General features: G+C 46.3%; 1 protein-coding gene across 1 annotated transcript in view; it reads right to left on the reverse strand.

Moving 5' to 3' along the window:
- LOC102385161 (Fc receptor-like protein 5) overlaps nt 1-2,990 on the reverse strand; it is an 11,279-nt gene extending 8,289 nt beyond the window's left edge. Inside the window, exons 1-2 of the mRNA XM_025194375.1 lie at nt 2,945-2,990; nt 2,756-2,794 (exon numbers count right to left, since the gene is read on the reverse strand). Coding sequence (XP_025050160.1) covers nt 2,756-2,794; nt 2,945-2,975 — 70 coding nt within the window. The 5' untranslated portion in view covers nt 2,976-2,990. The remainder of the gene's footprint in view (nt 1-2,755; nt 2,795-2,944) is intronic.
- Nucleotides 2,991-15,525: the final 12,535 nt, after the last annotated feature.

Genomic DNA, 15,525 nt, shown 5'->3' on the forward strand with positions numbered 1-15,525 from the left:
GTTCGATCTTGTCATCCCTTGGGGGGCTCTGGTGAACAGACCTTCCCCCAGATCCTGATGAGCACCCCAATAAACTTATAGATGGCCACCAGATCATCCCTGAGCCTGCGCTTTTCCAGGCTGAACAGCCCCATGGCTCTCAGCCTCTCATCATAAGGTCTGTTTTCCTGACTTCTGATCTTGCATGTGGCCCTCCTCTGCACCCTCTCAAGCTTCTCCACATCCTTTTTGAATTGTGGAGCCCAAAACTGGATGCAGTACTCCAGCTGCAGCCTCACCAAGGCTGAATACAGTGGGAGAATGATGTCCCGGGATTAGCCTGAGAAGCATCTATAGATGCAAGCCAGCATTTTGCTCACTTTACTAGCCGTAACATCACACTGAAGGCTCATATGCATCTTGTGGTCAATCATGACCCCCAAGTCCCTTTCATCTGTAGTGCTAACCAGTGTAGCACTGCCGAGCCTATAAGGATGCTGCAGGTTTTTCCTCCTAAGGTGGAGAATGCATTTTTCAGTATTAAACACCGTCAGGTTCTTATCCACCCATTTCCTGATCCTATCAAGGTCAGTCTGGATCGCCCTCCTGTCTCTAGGTGTGGATGCTTTACCCCAGAGTTTGGTATCATCGGCAAACTTGGCCAGTCCGCTTCTGACTCCAATGTCCACATCATTAATGAAGATGTTGGACAATATAAATCCAAGGACAGAGCCTCGAGGGACCCCACTGGTCACAGGGCACCATGACAATTGACTTCCATCAAACACTACCCTCTGGGTCCGACCACGGAGCCAATTCCCCAGCCAATGGATTGTGGTGGATCCGAGGCCGCACTTGGCCAGTTTTGCCAAGAGGTGATCATGGGATACCAAATCGAAGGCTTTTTGAAGTTAAGATATATGACATCGATCTCCTCTCCCTTGTCCAGGTGATAGGTCACCTGGTCATAAAAGGAAATGAGATTGGTCAAGCAAGACCTACCCACAACAAACCCATGCTGGGTATCCCTCAGGATGTTGCCGTCGGCCAGTCTGTTAAGAATGGCCTCTTTGATAATCGTTTCTAAGACCTTCCCCAGGATAGAGGTCAGGCTGATGGGCCTGTAGTTTGCCAGATCCATTTTCCTCCCTTTCTTGAAGATAGGCACCACATTGGCCTTCTTCCAGTCTTTGGGCTCTTCACCAGAGCACTAGGAGTTCTCAAAGATCCATGCGAGGGGCTGGGATATGATACTAGCCAGCTCCTTAAGTACCCTGGGGTATAGATTGTCAGGGCTGGCTGACTTGAAGGTATCCAGCCTCTCAAGGTGTTCCTTCACAAGGTCAGCATTGATGGAGTGCAGGGAATCTCCATCACCCAGGCCTCCCTGTCCCATAGTGGGCAGGGGCATCCCATGGGACTGATGAAAGACTGACGCAAAGTACCCATTTAATAGGTTGGCTTTTTCCTGGGTGTTGGTTGTCAGTTGTCCCATCTGGTTTAGCAGGGGTCCAACGTTGCCCTTGCTTTTCCTCCAGCTCCCCACATATCTAAAAAAGGCCTTTTATTGTCCTTGATACTTGTAGCTGGTTGGAGTTCTGTCGCAGTTGTGGCTTTCCTGGTTCACTCCCTGCAGGACCGGACCAGTGAGGAATATTCCTCCTTGGAGGTTGATCCTGTACTCCATCCTGTGTAGGCCTATCTTTTTAGCTGCAGGAGGTCCGCTAGTTCCCTGGAGAGCCAAGGTGGCTGCCGGGCCCTCCTTTCCTCCAAGATGGAATAGAATTAGCTTGTGCATCAAGGATCGCTCCCTTAAGGAGCAACCACTCTTCCTGAACTCCCCTCCTCTTGGGGTCATGGTCCCTTAGGGCCTCACCAACAAGCCTCCTGAGCTTGTCAAAGTTAGCTTTCCTGAAGTCAAGGACTTCTGTATTACTAATCGACTTGCCAGCTTTATGGCGGATGGTGAAGGTGACCAGCTCATGGTCACTGTCACCCAGCCTCCCATTGATCATTAGGTTGCTGATTAGGTCGTCCCCGGTTGCCAGTACCAGGTTGAGCAGCGCTTTACCTCTCGTTGGCCCGTAGACCTCTTGTGTCAGATACAGCTCATCCATGCACGAGAGGAAGCATTGCGACCACTCGGATTTAGCCAAGTGCTCTTCCCACGAGATGTCTGGGTAGTTGAAGTCTCCCATGACAACCATGGACCTGGAGCATGCAGCCTCAGCCAATCCCCTGGTGAACTCCTGGTCAAGCTCTTGACTTTGGGTGGGAGGTCTGTAGTAGACTCCCACCACTGTGTCCCTTGTGTTGTGTTCCCCACGAATTTTAACCCAGAGTGTTAAAACTTCTGAGTCATCTACTCTAACTGCTGGTCTTTGCTGACTTGTCATGGGAGCACATAGGTCAGGCTTAAATTTTGTCAGCCATAAACTGGCTGGGAGAGAAGCCATGTAGATGTACCCCGGAAGCAAAGAGCTCCACCCCAGGGGCACCCACATAATGATATCCAAGACCACCAGGATACCACCAGATTCCCCTTCCCACAATCCCCTTCCTGTCTCCACACACAGAAACACTAAGATTTCCCTAGAAAAGAATTCACATTCATGTACACCCACAGCTCCACCCCTGAAGAGACTTACGCAAAGCCCAGAAAGTTACGCAAACTTCCAGAAGATGCCTCCTCCCATGACACCCACAGGTCCCCCTCCCTCAGTGTTACCTTCAAAGGAATTAGCAGCATCTTAGCTCTGATTTGAACCAACCTTACCTGCAGGGCATGCCAGCCTGGGGAAAGTCTGGAAGAAGGCTGAAAGACAGAAAATACGATGTGAGAACCTCTGGGGCTGGGCCCACCCAAAATATGAATGAATAGAGGAGTTGATGTAAGCTGTGGTGCTAGGACAAGATGCTGGATGTAGGGTTGCGCACTCCAAAGTTAGTGAGGAAAGAGACTTACCCAGTAGAGGCAGGAGGAAAATGAATTTCATTCTGAACTGATCACACTGACATTTACTTCCGTATTCTCTGCCCAGTCTCTGCTCTGGGAGCTTCCTCATAGCATGTGCTGACGCAGCAATTTCATCACATGGCCAAGGAGGTGGCGGGGGTGTTTGTACAACAAGCAGCTGGGAACAGCTGCAGCTACTGACAATGTCAAAGTCTTAGTGTCCCTCATGCTTCATAGCCGTACAATTTTGAAATGTGAAGGATCAGCAGTTTTCATCTTCCCTATACCCACTAGGGGAACTGGAATTGCACTACAATAGAGGTGGTTCACATGAGATACATACCCATTAATATTACTGGAAATAGAGCTGATTTACATCCTGGGATCAGGTCCAGTTTATTGTCTTGGAGGACCTGAGCCAATGGATGCCAAAAGAATGCCATGTCCTTTTACAGAACATACATATCTGCAAAAGGACAGAGGGATTCATAATGAGCTGAACCCCTTGGACATCAAAGCTGGCCCCATTTCAAGCATGGAGCTACATGGGGAACTTCCCCATAGTACATACAGACCAAGCATCTCCGACATGTCCTAAGGAAAGGTCAAAGGCATGCTGGGGATTTTACACGAAAGATTGATCGAAAAGGTTGCAGCTACTGACAGAACCAACTGCTGTCAAGGCCTGGTGAGATCATCCTCCAAATTACGGAGCAGTGATTGGGCTGCTGAATTATGCAAGTTATAAGGTTCTGCCTTCCACCAGGCCAGCTGAACATCTGGCCCCATTCACTCCAGCAGAACAGTGAAGATAGTGATCCAGCTGGGAGTCCGGGACCACTGATTCTGCTAGCACCATGGGCAGGTGTGGATTTGGCCCATGGCTCAAATGAAACCATGGCCAGTTTACACCTTCTAATAGGGGAAGATATCTGATTAGCAGCAGTTGTGAGACCTGGCTCATTCACTCCAAAGACGTTCCAGCCCGTATATCCCAGACCTTCCCTCTGCAAATATTGTATCAAACAGGAGAAACTTCACCTGAAGTGAGTTTTCTGGACATGGAAACAGGAAGTAAAAGCTAATAGAATAATTCTTCTCTTGCAAAGAATTCAAGAAGACAACAGGCTACATTTTGATCCGATAGATTCCTATTTGAAATCTCTGGATTTATCTTGTGAATCATGTAGGTGTTTGCCCACCTAACAATGCTAATATTGTGTGGCACTGCAGCACCTTCAAAGGTATCTCAAGGCACCCAAGGGTGTCATGGCATCCTGGTTGTGAATTATTGCCTTAGAGACTAATTGGTTCAGAGAAGCATAAACTTTCATAAGCAATGACCTATTTGGCAGTTACATTTGATGAAGTAGGTTGTTGCTTATGAAAGTTCATGCCTCTCTGAACCAAATAATCTCTAAGGTGCCACCCTGCTCCACCTTTTGCCTGACAGACATGACTAGTCACCTCTGTGCTTGCCACAAAATAAGCTTGTTACCTTCTCTTTTCTTCAGAAAATGGGAGGTAAGGAAGATGAGGCCATTAATTGTGAAGAAAAAGCCATTCACCAGCACTTTCCAGTTCCAATTGATTTTGTGGGCTATAGACAGGAACGAATCAATGGTGATTTAATAATTGGAATTATGTGTGTATTTGCTCCATCCTTCAGGGAAAAGTGAGAACTGCTCTAAGTAATCTTAGGAGATGACAACAAAAATACTAAATCATAGCTATTCTAGTGTTAGAGTTGAGGAGGAGAAGAAAGAACCTTTGACTGACCGTCCTCTTCTTTAGCTGTGGGCCTGAGTATCTGAGCCCCCATGGTCTGGTAAAACTGACTGATAGCAAGATGATCCCATCAGCATTTTCCAGTCAGTGAGAGGGCAGCTATGTTCACACCATGCTACGTGCATTCAGGCCACCACGTTGGCTACTATGACATTGGCTATTGGGATGCTTTCTAAGGGGGCCATGACTTAAAGCCACCTTATAGAAAGCTGAGCTGCCAGGCTGACATTAGGTAACTGTGAGTCTATCCAGAAACCCACTGTAGCAGGTAAGCAGTGCTTTTTGTTTACTAGATGGTTGGCCTTTATACAATTATCTTGAGTTATCATTCTTTTGGCTGTTGGATGGCCATCTTTGGGAGCTATATAACTGGCAGCTCCACATGTACCAAACCCAGAAATGAGATGGTAATGCCACACTGAAAATGTTCCCCACTGCTGCTCTTGAGATTTCTGCAACCAGGTTCATAGGAGGGATGATGGATGATTTCCTCGGCACTTGTTTCACTCCCAGTGTCATTGCCTTTTTTCTTGGTTTGGTAGAGGAGCAAGTGAACTTGGTGTGCTTGAGAGTGGCACCCTCCAGGGTGCTGAGGAAATTGTGTTGATGTAAGATTGCTCTCACCAGCTGGGAAACAGAGTAATGGATTTTCTGGATGGATGGATGGATGACAGGGGCTCCATAGACAGCCACAGAGAGAGATGGTTTGTATAGGGATAAATAGACACAAGGACTGACGGACAGGAGAGAGAGGTGGAGGGATCAACAGACAGGCAAAGAGAATGAATGGATGGAGTGCACAGGGACTATGCAGGACTCACCTATCACATGGATATAAACTAAATTGCTCCTCCTGGATCAGACAGTCCATTCAGAAAGCTATACACAGTATGCACAAGTGCACAATCCTAGGGCCTTTGGCCCTGACATACTCACATTGTAGATGTATCTGCTTCTGGATGAAACCAGAGCTGAGACAGCCATGTCACTGCCTCCAAAGAAGTAAAATTCTTTAACTCCCTCTGTTGAAGGAAGAACAGAACACACAAGCCCCACAGTCTCCAGGAAGGTGTGCTTGGTGACAGAGACTCATGGACAGAGATGGAGCCATGGGTGCCTCTGGAAAAAAAAACAACAAACCATAACCTCCTTTGGGTATCTTTTTAACTTTGAAGATATTTGCCAAATTCAACACAAAGTCCATAACAACTTCCAATCCCTCCAATAGCCCATTTTTTAGAAAATGGACTTTTCGTAAAAACAAACCCAAAAAACCTCAGTTCTAATCCACTTGGTTCCTAACAGTGTGGGCATATTTACATGTTCATTAATACATCACAGTTTCAGCGCATTAAGTTTAGTACCTGTAATAACAACAAGTACTAAGTTAATGTTCCGTAATTGGCACTACTGAGCATTGGCACACATGGACGCTTTTTGTGTGACACTTAATGCCCATTGGACTAAAGCTATTGTGCATTAGTGCAGATAAATGCTTTTTGTGTGATGCTTAATGCCCATTAGACTAATCTACTGCACCCCTTTAATTTAGTCACCTCTTCCTCCTCCCTGGTGTTTCTCCTCCACTCTCCCTCCAACAAATGAATTTTTAGAGAGCAGCTGTAACCCTCTCTCAGCCTTCTTTTTGCCAAACCTCTCCATGTCTCCTCTTACTAGGCTTTCCATCCCCTGCTGCATCATATTTGTAGCCTTTGAGCCTTGTTACACATTAATTTTAGGCAGCTCCTGGAGCTCTTAACCCCCAAATTGTCCATATATTGGGTATATCTGAATGTGTTTTTACACATTCCTAAACTTTGCCTACTGCGCACTAAAGTTAGTCCCAGTGGCGGGGGGTCAGACTAGATGATCTATTTAGGTCCCTTCTGACCCCTAACTACTATGAAACTAAGTCACTCGACGTACACAGTGTTAATATACCTTAGCAGGTCTAAACGTGCGTTAAAGTGCTTTAGCTATTTGTGCCTAAATTTGATACCTGATTTTGCAGGTATCAAATTTAGCATGAATAGCCTAAAATTGACATTTTTAAGGCATGCACATGTAGACCTGTGCCCTTAATGAGCCTTAAAAATGGTTAATGTACCTTAATTGGTGCATCTACTCATTCTCAATTAACAGCCAAAACAAATTTTAAGTATACTTTAGGTGGCTTAAAGTTATGCCACTCCAGGACAGGTCTATGTCTGATCAGAGTTATGCAGCTCATGTTCCATTAATGTGTGGCCAGATCTGGCATCTGGGGCCAAAAGAGTGGGACAGGTCCAGAAGTGGGGTCTGGGGAGGCACAAGGCAGTGGGCTGGATCAGTTCCCCATGAGCTGGGGCTTCCCCACTGGGGCAGGGGCAGAGACAGTAGCTCCTCCAAAAGTACCTTCCCTGAGCGTCATGCTCAGGGCAACCCCTGCTCAACTCATCTTCAAAGGGGTATCTCTGGTCATTGGGACTGGGAGATCTCAAAGGCTATCAGACATAATATTAGCCGCACTGTCCCTCTTGCATGCCACTGGCTATGGAAATGGTGAATCCTTTCCTGATAAGCTGCTAGGCCTAAGTGGATCTTAGATGTGAGTACCTCTGTGGCTATGACCCATGGACCTCTACCTTTATTAAGCTAAACACAATGAGCTCCTGAAGTCATAAGCCATTTTTCTCTGAGCAGATGGGGGAGAGAAAGAAAGAGAAGCTTTGAGCTCAAGCCTTGAGCTCTCGTTCTTGGAGAAAAAAAGAGAGCATGAGTCTACAAATCCACTGACCTTGATAAATGAATGGATGTGTAAATGCTATCCTCCATACTCCCCTCCCCGCCAAGCCTGGGATGTAGGAGCTGCAGTGTGAGTAAAGATATTTCTAGCTCTCAAGATACACTCCTAGCCCAAAGTCACCCATAAACCCCAAGCCCATCTCACAGGCATGCAAAGTCCCTGAGATATACCTCAGCTCAAGACTCCCATACCTTCCAAGAAACAAGACAAATTAATTTCCAGAGGCACCCATAGATCCCAAGATCTCTCTCCAGTTGAGATATTTGAAGCTGAAAAATGTCCATCGCTAGTTCCCAAGACAGACACTGAGTAGAGACACCAGAAACCAACATATATCTGTGGCTTCCCAGACATACCCCCAGCCCACCAGCAGCATCTCAGCAAAGACAGGAGTCAGGGTTATCTGCTGGTGATCTGGAGGGAGGCTGAAAGAGAAATGAGAGCTCTAGGAATGTGCCCGAAGTGAAAAAGATTATAGGATGCAAAGGGTAGGTGCTCAGGAAAGGCAGAGAGAAGCAGGTCACACACTCATCTGAAGGAGAGAGAGGGCAAATTCCATGCCAAGATATACCTCCAGGGCTCTGAGCTTGGTTTTCAGGGGAGGTAATGGTTTCATGTCCTATGCTGGCAAGGCAGAAGGCAAAAGCAGAAGTTAGGGTGTAAACAAGTGGTAAAAGCTGTCACAAGAGGCAGATCAGGACAGCTGCTGGTGATCCGAAGATAAAATGCAGCTACAAACACAGAACTGAAACCCAATGGAATTGCTGTTAACAATCTCAATCACATCTAACAATAATGACATGCTAATAAATTAGGGATTAATTTAAACACCTGAAAGTGGTGCTGCATCTTGTGCATCTTGTGTCAGAACAGCTCATTCCTCATTGGTCCACGCTGGTCATGTAGACCTGCTGTTCTTAGAGCCAGCCACAAAGCTTATTCTCTTGCAAATTGAGATATCAGCATGTCTGTTTCCTCTGTGGGAACAGTTTGGTTTACAGGGGGAAAAGAATGCCTTCTCTCTATGAAAGCAGGGTTTGGGGGAAAAGACACAAAAAGAAGCCACAAAATAGGAAGAGACATCTACTACCCTGTGCCAGAGACCCAGAAAAAAGAAGCTGCAACCCTTAGCATTGTATGCAGTTGTTCTCTACTTCTGTTATGTCACAACTCTCTCCGGTTCCAAAGAAATGGGAATGACAGACAAGACAAGAAGTCAGAGATTTGATGAGGAAGTAAAAGTTCTCAGAAATTGCTAGCTGGCAAAGCCTAGGAACATCTTCATTGTGAAGGCTGTTCATTGACTCACACGCAGGGCTCTGACAACCTTGACTGTTTTCTTGAAAAGGAACCTGAGCTTTCAGTTTATGCAGTTCCAGGACAATGTTGCTATACCACGACCTCTAGGCTCTAAGCCATGGAGTGTAGAGCCCCTGTAAGGCCAGCTCCAAGTGGGATAGTCTCCAAGGGCCAGTAGAGCAACCCAAGAATTGCATGGTTTTCAGTGTGTCCAGGGTCCCCAGGGGTCTGAAGCAGCCTTTCCAGGCAAACTGACACAGGATTTAAAGACCAAGGACTTCAAAAGTTCCAAGCCAGCTGGCTTCTCATGACACCTGAGTGGGGTAGTATCATATATCGCTTTTCTGACATCCTTCTACAGAGCTGTGTAGTGTATTTAAAGCTATGGGTGTTAGCCAGACTGTTGGAGAAGGTAGATCTTCTGGGGTGAAGGCTTGATTCTTGCCATGAGCTTAGACAGTAGGTCAGTGTTTAGTTTGACTTTCTGGTGCCCCTTTGTGCTGTGCATTTCCATTTTAAGCAGTGAATTTTGATAACTGTCATGCCACAATAGTGTTGCAATAGGGTCTTAAGATAAGGACAAATGGCCATTTAGAGTGATTTCAAAAGGGGAGGGTAGCATTTACTCCAAAGCCCACAAACACTTACTTTGCAACTATTACATCTCTTGAGTCCACAATGATAAAAGTGAAGTAAACTACCTTACTATGGACCTCTGATGAAGCAGGGTAAATTTGGAGAAATTTTATTCCATTTGTATTGCTACAGAATCCAGCAGACCAAACACTTGTTGTTCATAGGATCACAGGAAAATAGGGCTGAAAGGAACCTCATGAAGCCATATAATCCAGCCCACATGCTCAAGGGAGTATCTTCCCTGATTAGAGAGCCAAGAGATAGTTTAACCTGTTCTTGAAAATGTGTAAATGTAGAAGAGAACACACAACTTCTCTAGATAACCTGTTCCAATGCTTGACCACGCTCATAGTCAGAAATTTCCTCTTAATCTCCAATCTAAATTTTCTATGCTGAGCTTGAGGCCCTTGCTCATAATTCTGTCTTGTATAGCCACAAATGAATGTCCATCATCATCCTTTCTGTAATCACCCTTATATATTTGAAGACTACTATCAAATCCCTCCTTAGTCTTCTCTTCTCCAGACTAAAAACGCTAATACAGTCTTTCCTCAAGTCATATCTGCTACGACCCTCAACATTTTTGTTGCTCTACACTGGACTCTTTCCAAACTGTCCACAATATTCTTGAAGTGTGGGTCCCAAAAATGTAGACAGTACTCGAGGTAAGGCCTCACCTGTGCTGAGTAGTGTGGAAGAATCATTTCCCTTGATTTGCAAATGACACTTCTGTTAATGCAACCCAGGATGCTATTGGCTTTTTTTTTGGCAACAGCAGCACACTATTAGCTCATATCCATCTTATAGTCTATTGCAACCCCCAAATCCTTCTTTGCAGTACTGCAGCCTTACCAGTCATTTCCCTAGACTGTATTTGTACATGTGGTTATGTTGACAAATGTACAGTTTCTGGCCCTCTAACTAATTTTGTAGTGGATGTCGGGTAAGTAATAGGACTGTGTGAAATGGCAGTGTTCCATTTCAACCAGCGTTAGGACATTTTGACAGAACAGCGTGCCGTTTCGACTTTTGTTTTGAGTCAAAATGGCTGTTCCGTCCCGTTCTGTCAAAACATTTTGCTGTTTCCGACCCTGTTTTGACGTTTCGCTCATAGAATATAATGGGAAAGGTCAAACCAGCTTTGTCATTTCTCACCTGATTTGGCTTAAACTTGCAGGAGTGGTAGCCTCTTCTTGAAACCCGGCCATGAAGTGTGCCAGGTTGCAAGAAGATAGGTGCAGGGTGTTCAGAGAAACCGCCCCCCAAAATGCTGATTGTAAAACTTGTGTCACGTGTATGTGTTAAGCCACAGTGGAGTTAAAACTGCATGGATGCTAGCCCCTGTGGAGGCCACAAAGCCTGCCAAGTTTCAAGGAGATAAGTGCAGGAGGTTCGGGGAAACTGCACCCCAAAATCTTGAAAGCAAAACTCACGTCACGTGTATGTGTTCAGCCACAATGGGGTCAAAACTGCAGGCATGCTAGCCCCTGCAGAGGCATGAGTTTTACCTGTCAGCAGCCAGGGGTGCAGGGCTCCAGAACCCCCCTGCACCGATCTCCTTAAGAGCTGGCAGGCTTCATGGCCACAGCAGGGCCTAGCAGCCAGGCCTGCAGTGGTGTCCCCTCCCCACTCTCCGTGCCCCAAGACAGACACAGTTGCACAAGCACCCATGTCACGAGTCTTGCCTGGCAGCAGCTAGAGGTGCAGGGCCCCAGAACCCAGAAGCCCCTGAACCTATCTCCTTGAAACTTGGCAGGCTTTATGGCCTCAGCAGGGGCTAGCAAGTCTGCAGTTTTGACCCCACTCTGGCTTAACACACACACACGTGACATGAGTTTTGCTTTCACGATTTTGGGGTGCAGTTTCCCCAAATCCCCTGCACCTACCTCCTTGAATCTTGGCAGGCTTTGTGGCCTCACCAGGAGCTACCATCCCTGTGATTTTGACCCCACTGTGGCACAACACGTACATATGACACAAGTTTTGCTCTTAGGATTTTGGGGTGCAGGTTCTCCAAACCCCCCACACCTATCTTTTTGAAGCTTGGCATACTTTATGCCCTCAGAAGGGGTTACCAGTCCTGCAAGTTTCATCCAAATATACCCAGAAGTGACAAAGTTATAGGCTGTTTCAACCTTCCCCATTATGCGAAACGTCGAAACAGCGGCGAAACATTTTGACTTGCCTCATTTTGTTTCGAGGCCATTTTGACCATAGCTGTTTCATTTCACTTTTGTTGTTTCGACCTTGAAACGGGTCAAAATGGTGTCAAAACAAAACTGGTGGCTTAATTTCACACAGCCCTAGTAAATAATCTAAGGGTGTGCCCAACTGCTTAAGTGGGCGTTAGACACACTGATGTGATTTAAGAAGGCAGGAGGCTCCAACAGGTTAGATTTCAAGGTTGGAGGCAGGCACTCTGTAAATGGTACCACCCATACCATAAACATGATAAAACCTGTGAAAACCAGGGACACTATAGGATGAATGAATAAACATCAGACCAGGAAAACATCCTGAGAGGGGCAAAGGACATGCAATTGTCAAGGCAACCAAGGAGGAGAAGGAGAGAAGATCACCCAAAGAAGTGCAGGCAAAGTTGAAACCTGTGGGATCTCTGCCGACCTGCCAAGAAAAACTGTGGACTCCCAAGAAAATTTCTGAATACCTGGCTTCAGGAAGACACCCTGTCCTTGGGCCTACATAAGACTTACGCAAGGTTTCTTGCATGGACGATTTCTTGTTCTACATTTTCATATTTTTGATAGCTATTATAACTTCTGTGTCCCTTAATGGGTTAACTACATTGTTTATCCCTTTTGATCTCTTCCTCTTACCTTGACCTCTCTCAACAGTGCTGCCTCCTTTACTTCCCCTTTCCATATCCTTTGTATTTAAATGAGTTTATTCCTTTCTATTTAGTGCCCCTGCTCTCTGCAAGTCCACTCATAACTTCTGACACAGCATGTGGTAGAACAGCTCACTGCTGATTTCTTTGCATTTACGTAATTTGAAATATCACAAGACTTCTGAGCACAGAGGACATGCAAAACCCATAGTTTAGGCACGTAAGATCCGAGAACACAGGTCAGAATATGTTGAATATTAAGGGAGTGATCTTGTTTCGGTTTCCTAAGAATTGACCCTCAGCTATTTTAATGGTGAATCACTAGGACTGGTTAAGAAAGCCACATGCACCTAGTAGAAGAAAGAGGAAGGAGTTCCCATAAAAAGCAAGAAGAAAAGCTTGCTTCTGACAACTGGAGGGAGAATCCAGGAGTCTATTTCCATTCTCCTGCTGTCCCCAACTCATTCATTTTCCAGAATGAGAGAGAACCCAGACATCCTGACCCCTATTCCACTGCCTATAACCACTACAATATACTGCTTCCTTTCAGAGCTAAGGAAAACATCCTGGGGACCTGGCCCCAACCTCTTTCTAATGTGTTCCTGCCTAAATTACAGTAAAGCACCCATAGATTAAATCTCAGGAAAAAGTACTTACCTGTACAAGAGCTGGGTAGAACAACCCGCACAGGACAATTGTGGGGTCTTCTCACTAGTAAGATCTCACCCACGTGGTGAGATCTGAAGTGTCACACAGTTTCTTAACCACCCTTCCTGAGCACTGACATTGCAGGGTCTAACAGCCTTGTTAGAAAAGTCAAAGCCCTTTAAACCATTAATCCTCCCAGAAGGGAGGTAACAATCATAGCTTCTTTATGACTGGTAGGGAAACAGAAGCACAGTAAGTCAAGGTTATTTATACTTGTGATTCAAATCATAAATGCAAAAAGGTACGCGAAGATAAGCAATGAGGCAGAGCCCAGTTCTGGGATAGATCTTGGCATATCCAAATGACAACAATAAGTACAGTGACTTCACACCATTTTTGCAGTGAGTTTTTGTCATGCTGTTGTCACTCACTAGCAAAGCAGGGTCAGCTTGGCCGAGACCTTGCAAGAGAGATCTCCATAGAAAAGCACCAAGTCATTGTAGGAGTGTAAGGGATAAAACAAAGGCCACTGTGCTTCAATAAGGGTAAGGTTGCCCCCCAGGTCTGACCATAGTGACCCAAACACTCCACTGTAGTTCTGGGTGGGGCTGAGGGAGCGCACAGGTGTCTCAGACGAGGGTCTCGGTGCTTCTCCACTACTCCACAAATTGCTGTGGTGTAGGGACAAAGCAGAAGGTCTTCTCTCCTCTCCTGGAAGTTCACCTTTCATCCCACATTAGGGTTGCCAACTCTGACAGGAATTTTTTTTTCCAACGTGATATAATGTCTACTGACGAATCTTGAGCAAGACCCAGGATGTCATCCTCCCACTGTACTCGGCCTTGCTGAGGCTGCAGCTGGAGTATTGCATCCAATTGTGGGCTCCACAATTCAGGAAGGTTGTGGAGAAGCTTGAAAGAGTCCAGAGGAGAGCCACATGCATGATCAAAGGGCAAGAGAACAGGCTTTATGAAGAGAGGTTGCATGCCATGGAACTCTTCAGCCCGGAGAAGCACAGGCTCAGGAGTGACTTGGTGGCAGCCTATAAGTACATCAGGGGCATGCATCAGGACCTGTTCACCAGAGCACCCCAAGGAATGACAAGGACCAACAGTCACAAACTCTTGCAAGACTGTTTTAGGCTGGGCATAAGGAAAAGCTTCTTTACTGTCTGAGCCCCCAAGACCTGGAACAGTCTCCCCCCAGAAGTGGTGCAAGCACCTACTCTGGTCACTTTAAAGAAACATTTTGATGTTTATCTTGCTGGGATCCTTTGACTCTAGCTGACTTCTTGCCCCTGGGGCAGGCGGCTGGACCTGATGATCTTACAAGGTCCCTTCCAGCCCTAATGTGTATGAAATCTATGAACTATGAAGTTTTCTTAAAATATCCTATTAAAATCTGCTGGATTGTTTTCAATAGTCACCAGGAGACCGATGGCCAGGAGTCTACCAGAATCGGCAATCCAGGAGGGCTGGCAACCCAATCCCACATTAAACAGGTAGCTCTAAGTGAAAGCTGAGATAAAACTGATTTATTGCTTCTCTCATGAGACCTTTCATTCAGACTCTTTCTCCCCCAAAATATCCACTTCCTCCAGGATTGAGAATCATGTGGAGAAATTGCAATCCAAATGGTTTCCACTGGAAAAAAACACCAAGTCCCTGATAACTCAAGCAGTGAACAAAATCCTTTGGGTGTTTCTCCTCTACTTGCACCAGGTAAAGTCAGTTATCTTTTCTCACAAGGAAGCAGGGGAAGATGATGAACGTCAAGCCGCTGGTAGTGACAGACAAACCAGCAGTTTAAGTCCAGGGACATCTCTGAGTGGCAAAGAGTTACTGCCCATTGGATAGGAACTTGCACGCAGAGGAAGGGGACGTGTAGAGAGCGTGAGTGTGTGAGAGCATGTGTGTTCCTGCTCCCCCTGCTGGAGATGAGAAGCCCTGCTCCATATGTATTCTCCTATAGGAAATGTACTCCGTGTGCGCGCGCGCATGCACGTGTGCACCCCCTTTCTGGGGCACAAAGAGAATTTTTTTTTGGTGGGGGGTGAAGGGTAGGACATTTCAGCACTCTCACTTCTAAGGTATCTCAAAGGATGTGGATCCCCAATGTCTATTTAAAACAAAAGATTAGATTGATTTGAAAATGTTCTGCCCAGGATCAAAAAGTAGATTTATGGCCCACAGTGACCATCACAACCTGGCTCCAGGGTTATGGGCTGCATCTTCTGCTCTTGTTCTTCTTGTGAATTCCCTGATGATACTGGCCTAGGATGTGGCAGAAATGCCACTGTCGGTGCCCCTGTCCCGAGATCTGTCTCAGCCAGCCTGAGAGGCTGCTGTTGAATCCCCCAGGGCAGGGATCTCCCACCTTGTCTGCAGACAAAAGCCTGGCGCCTGGGAGGCGATGCTCTGGTCACCTGGGCAGGGGGTGAGGAAAGACCCGGCCCTGCGCGCGGGCCCAGGTAGCCAGGGATGCTTTGTAGATTGGTCGGTTTGTAGCCAGTATTGGCAGCTTCGATTGGACCGGGCTGCTGAGGTCAGAGAGGTTATTTAAAGGCCCGGGCCAGGAAGAAGGCAG

Source organism: Alligator sinensis, unplaced genomic scaffold (assembly GCF_000455745.1).
Source record: "Alligator sinensis unplaced genomic scaffold, ASM45574v1 scaffold25_1, whole genome shotgun sequence".
Taxonomy (NCBI): Eukaryota; Metazoa; Chordata; order Crocodylia; family Alligatoridae; genus Alligator; species Alligator sinensis.